At 23.2% G+C, this 17748-nt stretch overlaps 1 protein-coding gene across 1 annotated transcript; it reads left to right on the top strand.

The window, feature by feature from the left end:
* Nucleotides 1-863: 863 nt before the first annotated feature.
* Nucleotides 864-3457, top strand: LOC129606984 (protein fork head). Its single transcript, XM_055517650.1, has one exon. The coding sequence runs from the start codon at nucleotides 881-883 to the stop codon at nucleotides 2165-2167; it is 1287 nt and encodes a 428-aa protein (XP_055373625.1). The 5' UTR covers nucleotides 864-880; the 3' UTR covers nucleotides 2168-3457.
* The last annotated feature ends 14291 nt before the right edge of the window (nucleotides 3458-17748 follow it).

Here is a 17748-nt window from a genome sequence, read left to right as displayed (position 1 = left end):
ATTGCATAACTGTTTCATTTAATATATTAATTAAAATTGAATTAATTTTAAAATTAAACAGTAAGACAAATATAAAATAAATTATTAATAATACATAAAATTTTAAAAATTATCCTTCGAATAGGCTAGATAAGCTAAAATTTAAAAAAATTTCAAAGAAATCAATTAATGGTTAAATTTTAAATACTTATAAATTAATATTCATGCAATATTTACTCACATATTAAATTGGAATAACAATACCATCTTTAAAAAATTGGAAGTCAATTAATTGTGTTCTTAAATAAACCATAATAAGTGCATAAAATAAATAAGAAAGGATTTCAATAAAACTGAGAGGAGTTGAATATTAAATTGCCAACGGCAATCTAAGGTAAAATAATAAAATATTTTTTTATATTTTTATTTATTGTGTTTAACAGAAGTGTTTTAATTGCACACAAATTCTCCTTTATTTTATTTTATTTATAAACATTTATATTTTAATATGAATATAAAATTTCATATTAAATAAAACATTTTTATTTATTTCTTGACATTTGCATTTTTTTTTTCGTTTTTTTTTTTCTTTTACAATTCAAAATTATGATGGTGTAAATAATAGAATAACAAAGCAGAGTAGCTGTAATAGAAACAACACGAAGTGTAATTTTTTTCACCTTGACAAAGATAAAAGAAAGCAGCAAACATTTATTACCATCATTTAACGAGAACAATGCAAAAGCATCACTACCCTGAGGGTGTTGCATCTAGCACACCAGGTAGTATGCCAAATGGTGCAGGCGGTGGAGGAGGAGGAGGAGGAGGGGGCGGTGGAGGAGGAGGAGGTGGTGGTGGAAATGGTTCAGGTGGTGGAGGCGGTAGTAATACTAATGGTAATATGAGTCCAATTGCACCTACATATAGTATGAATACAATGGGTATGTCAGTTGGTGGTATGACATCAGTATCACCACAAAGTGGTACAACATTTAATTCAAGTGTTCTTGGTTCAGCTGCCGCAAGTATGAGTAGTATGGGCGTTACAGCAGCAGCAATGAATTCAATGACAGGAAATTGTATGACTCCAAGTTCAATGGGTTATGGTTCTATGGGTTCACCATTAGGTAATATGGGTTCATGTATGGGTAGTGGTATGTCATCGATGGCTGCAATGACTGGATATTCAACTGGTTTAACGGCACGTGATTTAGACACCGGTTCACCTAATTTAAATAGATCTAGAGCAGCAGCAGCAGCTGCAGCTGTTGCCGCTGTTGAAAAACCAACAACCTATCGCAGAAGTTATACTCATGCAAAACCACCATATTCCTATATATCATTAATTACGATGGCAATACAAAATAATCCGAATAGAATGTTAACGTTATCAGAAATTTATCAATTTATTATGGATTTATTTCCATTCTATAGACAAAATCAACAGAGATGGCAAAATTCAATACGACATTCATTAAGTTTTAATGATTGTTTTGTTAAAATACCAAGAACACCAGATAAACCTGGTAAAGGTTCATTTTGGACATTACATCCTGACTCAGGTAATATGTTTGAAAATGGATGTTATTTAAGACGTCAAAAACGATTTAAAGATGAAAAGAAAGAAGCATTAAGACAAATGCACAAAAGTCCATCTCATAGTAGTATAGAGGCAACAAGTCCTGGTAAAAAAGATCATTTACATGAAGATCATCATCATCATAGTCATCGTGATCACCACAAAGGCTCTGTAGATTCTGGTTTATTGAGTTCAGCTCATAGTAAAGATGCTGAAGCTTTAGCTATGTTACATGCAGCTAATGCTGAATTATGTTTACAACAACAGCAGCAGCAACATCACCATGGTGGTTCACATCATCAACAATTACAGCAAGAAGAATTATCAGCAATGGTTAATCGATGTCATCCATCTTTAATTAGTGATTATCATTCAATGCATCATTTAAAACAAGAGCCGACAGCTGGTTATACACCATCAAGTCATCCATTTTCAATAAATCGTTTATTACCAACTGAATCAAAAGCTGATATTAAAATGTATGATATGAGTCAATATGCTAGTTATAATGCATTAAGCCCATTAACAAATTCACATGCTGCCTTGGGTCAAGATTCATATTACCAAAGTTTAAGCTATCATGCACCAGCTGGTACGACAAGCTTGTGACATCAGTATCCATTGGCGTAAGGACGTGAAATGCTGCGTAATTTTCATCGCCACCATCATAATAATCAAAATAATCAAAATCATCATCACAGTCATCATAATAATCATCATCATCAGCAATCACAACAGCAACATCAATTGTTACAACAACAAGAACAAAATTTACATCAACAACATCAAGAGCAATTACATGCTGATGATAATTTTCATAGTGATGATAACAGTAATAATAATAACAATAATTCAACTAATTATAATGGTAATAGTAATAATAGTAACAACAATAACAGCACCAACAATAATAGTAACAATCAGCATCTAACGCAGCATAATTTCTTACTACAAAGCCAACAACAGAATTTCAATTTAAATAATAATTACCATCATTTATATAATTCTTATAGGAATTTCAATGGAAATACAAGTTTAATTAAGAGCGATGATAATTGTGATGCTGACTAACATTTTTAGTATTTAAGAATGATTTATAAAATTTTTGAATAGAAAAAACCATAAATTTAGAGTTTTTTAATTTTGTTTTTATATTGTCGTAATAATGTTATATCGGTTATAATTATTATAAAAAAATTATAAGTAGTTATAAAATTTAATTAATGCTTATTAAGTAATGTAAAGAATTCATAAATAATTTAAAAAAAAAGTAAAAAGTTACGATATATGAAAATTAGTTTGTTAATATTTTACTTTTAAGTTTACTAATAATTTTTCATTATAGTTTTTAAAAACAAAAGAAAAACTTCGTGAGAAAAACAAAAAAAAAAATTTTAAAAAATTCTTAAAGACAGTGCTTGATATTGTTAGGATATTTTTTTTTTCTTTAATTTCCTTTCGCGCAAATTAGTTTTAATTAACGTTAGCTTCGCAAATACCGAAATCCACATGCCTATGCTACATTTTGTCTCTTTGTTCTTTTTCGTTTTTTAAGTAAATAAAAAAGAACACTCATTTTTTATTTTCTATAATAAATGGGTTTCAGTCGGGTGAAAGATTGTTAGATCGAAATGAAAATTAAATGACTTGAATGCTAATTAGTATATAAAACTCCTTAAGTGCGTCGGCACTTAATGAGTGTATTTATACCATTTAAAAACTATAACATGTACTTACAAATAAATGATCGTAGATCAATAAGAAATCTTTCCAAGACTAATGTGACATGACGTATATTATATGTACGGTAGTCAAGTGTAATGTTGCATAATAAAGTTGGTTTTCAATAAAATGTGCAAAATTAATACGCGTGTTTAAGCGACGGCTAAGTTCAAAAAAGGTTACCACCAATAAATGGCTTTTATTGTTCATTTACTAACTCAAATTGGTACTATACTCGTAAGTAAAATAAATAAATATTTCGATTTTGAATTGATGTGCGAGTAAAAAGAAAGTAAATTTTTCATAGGTTTGCTTTCGTTAATATTTAATTTTTTCATTTATAGTATTATGCTCTTTTAAGTTGACAGACTTTTGAAGTCATCAAGCGAAGTTTTATTGAATTTTAAATATTAAATATTTTAAATTAAATAAAAATAATAAATTATTTTTACTATTTTTTACTATTGGTCAAATTCATAGAATTTTTAAAAATACTTCTTTGTACGTTAAAATTCCTAATAGTTATAATTTTATGATATTTATTTATATATTTATGTTAGTTCCTGAATTTTTAATATAAAAATATCAAATACTTAAAAGTTTGCGTTAAAATTACGTACATACTTATTTCCAATATTTTAAACATGCTTATATTTAATAAATTTGTTCTAATACAACTTCCAGTACTAAACGTAATACCTACATGTCGAATACCCGTCTATTTTGGTTTGGGTGTATTATTTTGGAATGAATAAATTTATGAAAGAATTTCAAAACTTCGAAAATATCAATTTACGAACGTAGATCTGGGCTATTTCCAATTATATTCTGTAATAATTTTCATTAGAGAGACATTTTTTTCAACGATAGGGATATTCGGACATCAGGCGTATTTATGCGCATACTTTTAAAATAATGCCAACTCACATTTAACATATTATATGCAATAATAATTTAATTTTTAAATATTCATGCCGGCTGCTTTGAAAAACAAAAGTTTTAACACCACTAGATATATTATAAGTTTTTTATTTTGCAATCTCGGAGAAATTCAGAACAAATTTTTCAGGACCAGAATAAATTTTTTATATAAGACTTACCGTCGGAAATGTTAAATTTGTTTCAATTATTAATAGACGTTGTATACTTACAGTTTTAAATGTTATGGATTAAATGTTATAATTTTCAAAACGTGTACACATACAAGAAAAAATATTTTATATAATATCAAGCTATATGAAAATTTCACCTGACTGGAAAAATATGTAAAGGAAAATAGCTAATTCAAAAGAAATGGGTATTTAATATTAAAGAAAAAAAAATTACAAGTCAAATTTAATATAAAAATATTTTAACAATTCTCCAAAAACACAAAACTTTTCCAAAATTAAAAAAAATGCAAAAAAAAAAAATTTAATATAAAAAGTAAAATTTTATTAAATTGAAGTGGTGATTTAGTTATATAAGATATTAATATATTATTAGATTATTTATATATATGTATATATATATATATATACATATGCATTATGTAAATAAATATATTTGATGTAAATATAAAACAAAAATTTCTTGCGAATTGATTAGTATGTAAGAAGAATTTAAATCCATTTTTTGATACGAATTCAAATTGTCATATTAAACATTAATTAAATGTATAACATTATAAATGTATAGATAATTATATATACATATACTCGTATATGTATGTTCATAACCAATAATTTCTATTAATTTTGGCTTTATTTCACTTTATAATTTTGTTTTTTTTTATATTTAGTAATTTATATTATTTTTACATTTTCATTTTGAAGTAATAATTTTCCCTTAAAAATAATATAACTAATCCCAAATTTCTTTGATTCATACATACAAACATATTTTAAATTAAAGTATTAGAATAATGCTGAAACCTTCTTTAAATTAAAAAATTATTATTATTGAGTATCTAATTTTGTAAGGAAATACAACAAATTATATTGAAAATAATTTTGTGGTGCCATTTCAAAAGTAATTCATAATACCAAAAAAATATAAGTTATTGCATTATCCAATATATGAATATATAATACTTATATACACAATACATATTACATTATAATATTATTTATAATATTTTGAATAATGTTTGCCTTCATGATTTCGAATAAAATTTTTTTATATGATTTAAAATATTTATATGATTACAAGTTATTTTAATATACTAAATACTTATTTTATAGTTAAAAAAATAAATAATATAATTAATAATAAATTAATATTTCGTAAGATCGTAAAATGTTTCAATACAAATGGACGAATTTATCCTATTATAGTTGCATTTAAAAAATAAAATGAAGTTTTAAAAGTATAAAAATACAAATTACATGAGTATTGAAATAATTGGTAAGAATAATATTTTATGTATGCACTGTATATACATACATACATATATGTACGAAATATATATTTGTTATATGTTATAAACGTATGTGTGTGTGTATGAAAATAGTTAGTTAAGGTTGGGTCGGAGGAACAAAATTTTACTGTTGCATGTCTGTTAGTTTGTTAAAATTTTGAACAATTTTTAAAACCATTCATATAATAATTAGATTTTCCAATATCCTGTAATGTTAATTTTAGTTTTCGATGTGTGAACCTTTTGTAAATGTCTTTTAATTTAATTATTCCAATTCTAATGTAGGATCTGAATTTCTCAGTACCAATTTTCGAATAAAGGCGCCACCCTTAATAAAAGATATTTTTAAATACTAAACTTTTCATCACTTTTATATTGATCATAAAATTCAATCATTTCGTAAATAATTGGAATTTATTTTATAAATAATAAATAATCACTGTTTTTAATCACAAGCTGTCTAGAAGTGATTTATTCCATTAGTAATATAATTTCCAAAAAAAAAAAATCAATACGTCAATAAATCTTGAAATTATACTAAATTCTTATCAATTCATTTTGGGGGGTAGTTGATTTTTATCTAAAACAATAATAATTATGATTCAAAAACAAAATAATCAGACAATTCAAGTTAAAAGGGTTCCAAAAATAAAAACCAAAAAATTAAATAGAAGAAAACTTGAAAAGACCGGAAGCTAATCGATAACATAATTAATCATTTATAAATAATTGTCGTTTAGTTTTTTCCAAAAAAAAACAAAAAAAAACCAAAAAAGTGTTTTCTTATCACTCTGTAGGTATAGGTAAAAACAAAGTTCGATATCGTATAATCATAAAACATAGGTTCGTATCATCGATCTAATGTTATTGCCTCGTATTTTTTCCTCATCAAATTATAGTAAATAAACACTACTACTGTAAGTTGTTGTATTAAAAGTTTTGATACAGATTTGAAAAGGTGTTGTATTTTTTTATGTAATTGCTTATCTAAAATGTAAAATTAAATTTGATATTATTAATTTTTTTCGCCTAATTCTATTTTCGGTGCTCTTTTAATTTAATTTTTCGTAGATCGATAATATTACGCATAGTATAATTGCAATAGTCACTAGAATTGTTGGGGCCATAAAGAAAAAAATTTCAAATAATTCAGTTGACTAAGAAGACCACATACATAAGTTTATGACTCTATACTTTTATTGTGCCAATTTTTAAGTTATAAAATAATTAAAAATTATGAACAATATCCGGTATTTGTCGTTTTATTGAATTTAATATGTAATTCTAAGTGTTTTTTTGTTTTATCTACATATGTACATACACATTTGTATAGTGATTCATTTCTGTAATTCCAGTCGTATTAGTTTAACTAGGTTGAAGTAGAAATGCGACGGCGTTGATCAAACTAATCTTTTATAAATAGTACATTTGCCATTAATAATTTAAGTCCAGTACATTAGACAAATGTTTGTATTATTAGGCGTATGTATTTCTAAAACCACCATACTAAAGTCAAATTATTTTATAAAGTATTCTGAAGTAACAAAATGTATGACACAATGGTTAATATTTTATATTCCGTTGTATTCTGATTAAAATATTTTTTTTTGACATTTTTGCATTTTTTTTTTTCAATTTTTAAATCAAATCAATTTTTCTCGATAATTCAGACAGGAAAGGCCAGATCTGTTCAAATTAGCAATTAAATTTTTATTCAAATGCATTTTTCCGAGATTTAAAAATAATTCTAACACCCTTTGAGACTTTTTATACAAATTTGAAATTACTTTTGGTTTAGTTTCTGGGCTGGTGGCCTGATAGATAATTATATCATCATAATTATATCAGTATCATAAGGTCATGTTATTTGTTTAGAGCCTCCTTAAATGGAACGAAAAAAAAGCTGACGTAGTAAAAAATATTTGAATTTCTTTTTCATAGCATTTCTTATAATATAATTTTAGTACTTACATTTTTAACCAAAAATAACCATTAACTAATTTTATTAATATTGCATTAAATATATGCCAGCAGTTTCAATTTTCTCACTGAAAATGCATTAAAAAACGAGATTTGTACTAAAAGACAATTAGTTTTCAGCCGTCGTTTTATGAAAGGTTTTTAGTTTAAGACTTGTTTTTAGTTTTATTACTAGTTCTATTTTTGATTTTAACTTATTAAATTATTACCATTATAAGTTAGCACTACAGCAAGATACGTAATACTAATATATGAGCATATATACATACTTATACATTATAATATGGTATTGAACATGGTAATATTATTCTTGCCATTTAAAATCTTCTATTATAATTATAATAAAATTATTTATTTCCATAATATTATAATTTAATAAAAATTTTATATTGCTATATGTTCAAATTTGAGAATTGTTATATATATACACATTTACATTACATAAATATATGCAATTTGAAATATTTTATTTATAATAAAAATTGATAATATGATTTTAATATTCAAATGAAATAAAAAAAAAAGTGCAATATAATTAAAATAAATCATAAACAAATATAAAAATAAATATAATAGTACTCGTATATGTAATATTTTGTGAATAGAATTACCTACATACATAGCTATACATTATATTATTTTATTATTTAATCAATAAAATATTGCACCGACTCTTACACATTTTGTATACATTTAATTGATTCCTTTTAAATATTTTTTGTCAAAGTTTCATGTTCAATTATTTTTAAATAAATTATTTTTCATTTTTACTTTTATTTTTATTTAATTTTTCAAAATTAGATTTTTAATTAAAAAAAAAAATTCTTTCATTATTTTTCTTTTTTTTTTCTTTAATTTTTAACTCAAATATAAATATATAATTTACATATATAGAGAAATATTACATTGAATTTAAAATATTATACAATATAATTTTGTTTATTTTGCATACAAAATCAGAGAATTAAAATATGTACTAAAAAGTTGTCAGGACCAAAATATAGTTTTAAATTTAAATAGAATTTATTAAAAAAGAAAAATTAATATTATTTTAAATATTATTCTAAATAACACAATATTATAAAAATTTCTTTAAAATATTTTAATTTTAAAATAAATTGTTTTCTTTTTACTCATATTTTATTATATGGGACGTAAAAATTAATATTATTACTTATAACTGCTTTCCACATATATGTATAAAAACAAATTATTGCAAACAAAAAAATAAAATATAATAAAATTTTTTTAAAAATAAAATTTCTTTTTTAAATTAATTTATATTTATGCAAATTACTGTAAATTTTTATAAATAAATTTAGATAATTATTGTAAATATTATAAAAAATAATCAATTAATATAGAATTAAAAAATATAAAATCGTAATTATATAAAATATGCAATTTAAAAGTAATAATAATAAATTAAATTTAATTTTTGAATTAATTATACTAGCTTCATAATAACAATTACAAAAAAAAAATAAAAATAAAAAAAAATCAATCTCCAATTATTAATTATTATAAAAGAAAAAACAAAAGAAAAAAAAAATTCAAAGAATGAAAAAAAAATATATAAAATAATTTTTTTTTTATATAACAAAATTATTAACAAAGGAATATAGAAAAAGAAAATAAAATTTGCTGATTATAAATTTAAAAAATATAATAAAAAAAAACATTTCAGTATAAAATGCATATAAAAACTTTTTGAATAAAATTTCTCACGAAGATTAAATTAAACATAATTATTATATTTATATAATAATAATAATTATTATTATAAGAATATTAGTTATTAATTAATTAATAAATTAATGAAAATATATAAATATATATTATAATATTTTAGATTAAAAAAAAAACAAATAAATGATAATATAAATATAAAAGAAAAAAAAAATAAATAAGAAATGGAATTATAAATAAAAAGATATGAATTTAAATGTTTTAAAAATTTAATTGTTTTAGTTTCATTTTAAATTTTTTATTAGCACTGACATCATTCTATATAACATATTCCAATTCATACGAAAAATAACAATGAAAATTTCGATCCAATACCAATAAAACCAATTTTATAAAAAGTTAATACAAGTTTAACTTTACATTAATGAACAAAGTATTTAAAATATATTCAATATAAAATTTAAATAATAATTTTAAATTGGTTTGATGTATTATTGATTTCATGATAAAATAAAATTGAGAACACTTTAAAAGTAAGTATAATGAAAGATAACCATATTTTTTTTATATGTTTTTGAAGAATGTGTAGCAATTCTGTATAATCCGGCGACAACAACTAAATTTAATTTTTTGTTTAATTTTGATTAAAATTAATTATCCCCTTCAATTTTATTAGATTATATTTTCGGTTGTCATTGCTCTTATGCTCATTTCAATGTGGAGTAAAAAAATTAAAAAATTAAGTTTAAGTATTTGAAAATTGAATTATAATAAAAATCATAGAGTCTATTTGTCTCCGATGTGAAATAAAATTTTTATAACAATGAACAATATAACTTAGTTAGTCGAATTATTTGACATAAAAAAATTAAGAAAAAAATTCAAGAGTGTAAAATACTTGGCGTTTTATTTAAAAAATTCATATGTATGTATTTATGTACAAAATAAAGAATTTTAAAATGCTGTTTTCGACTTACTCTGTATATAATGGGTGGACTCTGTTGTGTTCGAGGTAATTTTTTAAAATAAAAAAAATTTATTTTGCAGATTAATAAATTTATTGCGCTAGGCTAATAGCTTTAGATTTCTAAATATACATATGTATATAAAAGTAAATTATTGGTAAGTATTTTTATTACGAAATATTATATTATAAGTATATTTGCTTGATAAGTTCTTTAAATATCAAAATCATATAGCATTTTTTTATAAAATCATATAGCATAAGAAGATATTTTCGTTTTCGTTATTGGTAAACTACTTACTTTATACAACAAGAAAGAGTTAGTTTGGGTTTGTTCAGAATTATCAAATAAAAGTTGTACGATTTTGTCAAAATCGAAAAAAGAATTATATTTCAGTTTAACCTTCGATGCAATGTATTCATTTTTTTCATTAAACACATTGTAGTATTTTATATTTGAAAACTTAAAAATCTTGATGTATTGTATTATTTGATTTCATTGCTCACTTCTTAGAAATTTTTTGTGACAATTTATGCATCGAAAAAATTTTCGATACACAATTTGACAAATATTTCAGTGTTAATAACTTCGCAGATGCAACAAATCAAATAAATTCTGTTCAGAAATTTTTGTTTATATTTCAAAAAAATGATACAATGTGTCTGATGTATCGTACATCTATTTCCGAAGATACGCTTTATTTCAAGCTGACTTCAGATTGAGAGAAATGTTTTCCAGAGTTTGTAGTTATCCAAATCCATTAAGAATTCTGTTTTATTTAGAAATCCATTAAATTTTATATAATGAAACCAGTAAATAAAGTATGGATAGGTCAATTAAACGTTATAGTAAAACAGGCGAGAAGAATTGTATTCGACCTTTTTGAATCAACACTTGTTAAAAATTTTTGCGAAGTGAGTCACGATAAACTGTGAATAACCTACTGGGTATAAAGCAGATAAAAGGAGGGCGAGAAATTTATAAGAATATTGCAGTTATTCAAATCCAATATCAACCACCTATAATAAATGCGGATACCTTGATTTTTTAATTGATATCTTGACGAGCTTTATCATCAATTAAAATATCAGTTATATAGTTTCTACTTTTAAGAAATATTAGTAACAACATTAATTGCATAAATAGCGCTAGATATAAAAAGATAGTTATCTAAATAGAACATACCTCTAACGAAAGTGCGTATATTGTGCATAAGAAATGTGCATACTTATTAAGCATATTATATTACAAGGCAAATAAAGTGCCCTTTTCGAATAAAAGGACATTTTTTTTGTGAGTTCCATGTTATTTCGCATGAATTTATCTAATATAATTTTAAAATGCTTTAATTATTCAATTTGATAAAATATAAAAAAAAAAATCGGTATTTATTAATAATAAATCGAACAAAAGAAATTTCGATTTCATTTTTGATTCACAATAATTATTGTGCTAGTATACTAAGTTGCATAATATTCTTAATTAAAAATATTTTATAAAAGATAATATAAGGTAATGTAAAGTGTAATAAATATTTTAATAAATTCAAGGAGAAAAATTTGATTTGTAAATATTTTTATATTGTATTCGTACTCAAATATACACACACAAACCCGATACAAGTATAATAATAATATATTTTGTTTTTATTATTTTATTATTTATATTTACATGCAACAAATATTTATAATAAATTGAATGACCATTTTTAGTATTTTTTTTTTGCTTTTCAATAACTATGCATACAAAATTGTATTAATATGGCATTCAATTTTTTATTTTTTTTTATTCAATATAATGTAATACAAATGCAAACAAGAATAGTAATTATTAACACTTCATACTTTATTATACAAAAAAAAAAACAGTTTTAGAATAATCTTAAATGCGCGTAAATAAGTAAATATATTAATATACTTACAAACATACAAATATTACAAGTATACATATTATATACAATGTACATATTATTTTAATACATGTTCAAATATTTTGGGTTAATGCCCTAAAAGAATAACATACTTTTAGGCAAATAACAATTATATCTATCTTGCTCAATATCGCACATTGAAAGAAATCAAACAAAAAATTAGAAAAACAAGAAAAATTTTTGCCATAACCTTATACAATATTTTAGTTAAAGTAATAATTACGTTTATTTATAATAATAATTAATTTTTTTCTACATTATCAATAAATTTTAATCGGTTTTTAATTAATTTATGACCATTGTTATTTAACTAGTCCCTTATATGGAATTATATTGGCACTTGAGAAGTTTCTCTTTAAATTAAGAACCTCATAATTTTAATTATATATCATAAAACTTAATTAAAATGATAGTAATTAAAAAAATATTTAAAAAATGAAAAAAAAAAAAATTTATTTTAAGATGATTTTCTTTTAGTTGCGATATTAAATGGGGTGATAATTGATAAACTTTTCATTGCAACAAAAAAAAAAAACATAAAAAATGAATAATCTAATATAAAAATAATTAAGCAACAAAAAAAAAAATAAATAATGGCGTCCAATTGTCGCACTTACTTTCCTCTTCTCATTGGATATAAAATTTTCAAATATGATACTGTAAACTATTATAATGAGTGACCGAGAATAGTGGTTTAGATTTTTGTCAATGAATATTAAAAAAAAAATGGAAAAAAAAATAAACAATAAAAAGTAAAAAAAAATATTAAAAAAAAAGTGATGTTTACTGTCATTTAAAAGTCAAACCTCAACATACATGTGTGGAACTAAATAAATTTTATGGTTTGAAAGGGTATGTGTGAATATGTGGTATAGTCATTTCTTTCAATATCTATAATTTAAATATATGAACAGTTAAACAAGGGAAAAAGATATTTAAGAAATTTAAATTGACCAAAATTTTTTGTTCAACGGTTTATACAGTTTTAACCTCGAATGTAGTCAAAATCAATATAAGTTTTGCGTGAAATATAAATTGATTGTCTCCTATTTTCTCTTGCATTTTCCAATTGTGAATGTCGTGTAGAAATTCAGTCAATAAGTTAAGAATTTTGAACAAACGTCATACGACAATAAATAGGACAAATCCAATTTCTTTTGAAATCTAGGTTCTTCTTCGAAAATCGGCCCTGCTAAGTCTGAAGTTCCAAAAACGTTTCAAGAATGCGGCATATTGTCGCACGATGCCTCTTATAATACTTTATAAAATTAAATTAGAAAACTTTACAGAAAACTTTATATAAGAAAGAAAAATTTTTAATTAAAAAATTTTATTTAACAAAGAGTACGGTTGACAAATTTAGAAAAAATAATCTAAAATTAAAGTAAAGTTTGTAAAATGAGTTGTATTCATATAGGGAACAGAGGAACTCCACAAAAATAGAGGAAACGGAATTATTAAAATTTTAAATAAGAGGCAAAATATTATTGTTTATTAAGGATCATGTTTTTGAAAAGCCTCATAAACTGTCCAAAAGCACTTTACAGTTCTTGCAATATTTAGTTAAACAAGAATTTGCTAGCGAAACTATTACACTTTCAGCTTTATTTTATTTGCTGACAGATTAAAAAATGCTGGGTTTGCAAATTTTTAAATTTGTTTTGAAAAGCTATAATTTTTAAAATTTTCTTTCGAACTTAGAGCTGCCTTTAAATCAAAAATAGATTTTAGTTCGAAGTAAGATAAGAATATAGTTTTGATTTTAAAAAAAGGCCCAAAGTCCCTTTTATCTAGATTGAAGTGTACATAAATTATGTTTCCATATGCATAGCTTGTATATACATATGTATGTATGTATACATACTTATGTAGGTAGATTTCCAGGCATATTTATTTTGCCTCTTTCTTTTTTTTACATAGTTTTTTTTTCATTTTTTTATTTTGTTATCAGCATTAGTTATTAACATGATATGCACTAAATCAATAAATGAACGAAAATAAATCATTAAATAAATAAAGTTATTTTCATCAATTGATAAAAAAGTGAAAAATTATTCCTTTTTTTTTTAAATGATAAAGGCTTCTCATGAAAATATATTAACACATAATTATGTTATACCTATACGGCGTGTAAAGATATATCAGCACCTATAAATATTTATAAAGAATTTCGATAAGAAAGTGCATCCTAGTTATAACAAAATATTCTTAAAATGTTAAAAGTTCTGTAAGTTTGAGATGTATAGGTACATAATTTTATAGAATGAAGATTTATGATGGTTTTTCAACTATATGAGAACACAACCTTTTTAATTTGGTTATGGTCCATCCCTATTCAATTTGACTGTGGCCTGTCGAGTGGATCGCATTGCTGCCACAGAATAATCAGGATTGTGTGATTAAGATCCCTATGGTAGCTGCTAAACGAGGAAATAATATATGCGAGAACCTTTGATTTGCAATCTATGCTCTCATTTTATAATCCAAGAATTTTTGAAAATTTTATAAATTTACTCAAAATTTTTTCAAATTCTATAAACAGTATAAACCATTTTTACAAAAATTTTGAAAAAGTTGCGAGATTGAAGAGAATTATTCCCCTATTTTTTATGAGTTATTTGGTTACAGTTAATAATATTACAGTAATACTAATATTTGTATATTAATATTTTAATTGCTTGTTAATATTTCGTGCTGCTAAATGTTTGGTAAATAATGAAAATGGTTATACTGCATTCATATCACTATGAATTTAATTTCGTTCGAAATTAAATTCTAGGAATTTCGAAATTTTGAATTCACATTGTATTAATAATCATTTTATAAGGATTGATCATAATTTCAAGTTTCAATCTATGATTTCAGAATAAGAAAAACATTTTTTTTTTATTGTTACAAATTTAAAAGTTTCCCCTTGATAATCGTAAATATACAATCACATTATGGTTTCACACAAAAAAATATATGTGAGTTTTTTTTGGTTGGAAAAGGGAAATCACAGAATACAGAACATAAAATTTTCATTTTCGAAAATTTTTTTATTAATTTAGAATAACATTTTATTTAGTTATTGAAAATTTATTAATTACGTAGATCTTAGATACAATAATTTATGCACTTATACTCGTAGTTGATTCATTCAATGTCAAATTGAATGCATTATATTCTGAAATAAAGAACATTTCTGTTTGTATCACGTTGTCCCTGCATAAGTTTTTAATGTTAATCGATATTTTTTTATCATATTTATACTTATCACTTTAATATTTGAAGTAAAATTCATTTTACGCACATACATATATCACATGTATTCCAGTATCAAAGGATTTCAATTATATGAAGAGACAAAAAAAATTATAAATGCATTTTATGCCAGATAAGATAAGGGAAATGCATTCGGCAAAAAAATGCACTTAATAAAAAAAACACACACAATTCTGATTCATGATAATTTATAATAAATTTTTGTTTTTTCCATATAGCATTAATGTTTGATATGCAATGAAGTTCTTTGAAGGTTTTCATAGATAAATTCTTTATTTGATTATAATTTAATTAATAAATAAGTGCCTGTAACTTAAAAATTCCGCTATTCTAAAGAATAAATATATAAAAAAAAAATTCATTCTTATCTTTATACTTAATTTACTTAACCTTGTTTAATTTCTAGTGATTGTAGCCTTCTAAGTGGCTCTGCTCTACAAAAAAAAAGTTCTAGCGTCATATGTACATAAAGTATTGCTACTGCACTTGTTAAAATTCAATAACAATATAAATACTTGTACATAATTCTTTCTATTTAATTAGGAAAATTAGAAAATGTAATTAAAAAATTAATTTTATTTGTAAATAAATTACTTAATACAAATAATTATTCAACGTTAAAGAGTTTAATTTAAGATGTGTTCCAGAATTATTTTCTATTCAAGTTTCTGTACGAGAAATTGTAGACAAAAAAGGCATTTTATTTTTGCAACGATATAAAAAATAAAAACGTAAACTGCATTTTCAGCTTTCCAAGTATGGATTTTATTTGGTTCTTGCCTTACTCCCCTTGGTAGTATAGGACTTCCACAAAGCTTCTCTAACGAGCACTGTTAGGGGCCATTAGTTTTTCTCTTGCCCATGAACATGTTGGCCGTGCCAATTTCATTTTTTGTTGTTCTTTGTCATGTATTTTTTGGTCGTCCGACGTTTATTCCCCCTTACGGGTTCCACTCCAATACCTGCCTTGCAATTGTTTCAGGTGACCGTCGCAATGTGTGACCTACTCATTAAACCTGACGAATTTCTGAAAGTATGAAAATATTGTGTATGTACATAAATGACATTCGCAAAAATTAATTAATATCCAATTAATTGTTTGATTTTTCAAACTTATGACGTATTTGACATTGTTGAGAAAACGTTGAGTGACATTATTCAGCTGTTTTACATCAAATAAGTATATTTTTCCTACAGATTATGATCTACATAATATAGTAAGTAGTTCTGTGCTAAGTAACAACTGTTTAAATCAAGTTTTTATAGTTCAGGGTGTATTATTCTGAAATTATTGAATTATTTCATAATTGTAGAAATATTTCTATAATTTTGAAATTATGTAGATATTTTAATGAAAATATTTAAAAGTTAAATTCGCCATTCTTTGGAATTTACTTTTAGTTTTTAGTTCCCTAGCAAAATATTTCTTCAATTTACTTAAAACAAGTTTCTTTAATTTATACAATATTTGCTTTAAGCTATTCCTAGAATTCGTTTATAGATTTAGTTCATTTTTTTGATATTAGAAAGTACAAACTTTTTTACTAACATTTTCTAACATGTAAACAATATTACAATTGTGATTTTTATTTTTCTAGAATCAAATTTTTGTAGTCATATAACATGATAAAGTAGATTTCATTTCTGTATGATTTATGACTAAAATACAAGATAAGATTAAATAAATAAATTCGTTTGTTATTAGGCGTACATTTTATTAATTTACATCTGAATGCAAACAAAACATAAAGAAAATCGTCAATAACTTAATTCTATATAAATTTTTTTTTTCAGTTTACTTATCTCACATTTTTGTGAGGAAAATAAGATTCGAATTCATTTAAAATAACAATATAATATGCTTTGAACACCTACACAAAAATAAATATATATATGTACATACTTAAATGCTTTTGTTAAAATACACAAAAACCCAAACCGAAATTGCTATAAAGGATAACATTATTATTGTATGCCTTGTTGCTAATTAGAAAATATGTTAAATAATGTCCTTATTAAATCAATTATGACATTTTTCTGTCACACAATATAAATAAAAGAAAACTCATATTAATATCTATGAAGAGAAGAAGATTTTTTCTGGTTAAAGTTTTTGTACAAAAGTTTTCATCTGGATTCCAATGATTCAATTGCTTTGTAAACGATTTGAGTCATGATTTATGTATGTTTGAAAATAAAATTAATTATATTGATAAATTTTAGTTGAATTGTTAATATTGAA

The sequence above is a fragment of the Condylostylus longicornis genome, unplaced genomic scaffold, assembly GCF_029603195.1.
Source record: "Condylostylus longicornis isolate FDR11 unplaced genomic scaffold, ASM2960319v2 ptg000023l, whole genome shotgun sequence".
Classification (NCBI taxonomy): domain Eukaryota; kingdom Metazoa; phylum Arthropoda; class Insecta; order Diptera; family Dolichopodidae; genus Condylostylus; species Condylostylus longicornis.
Note: the sequence above shows the minus strand (reverse complement) of the source record. Positions and strands in the feature narration are given on the sequence as shown.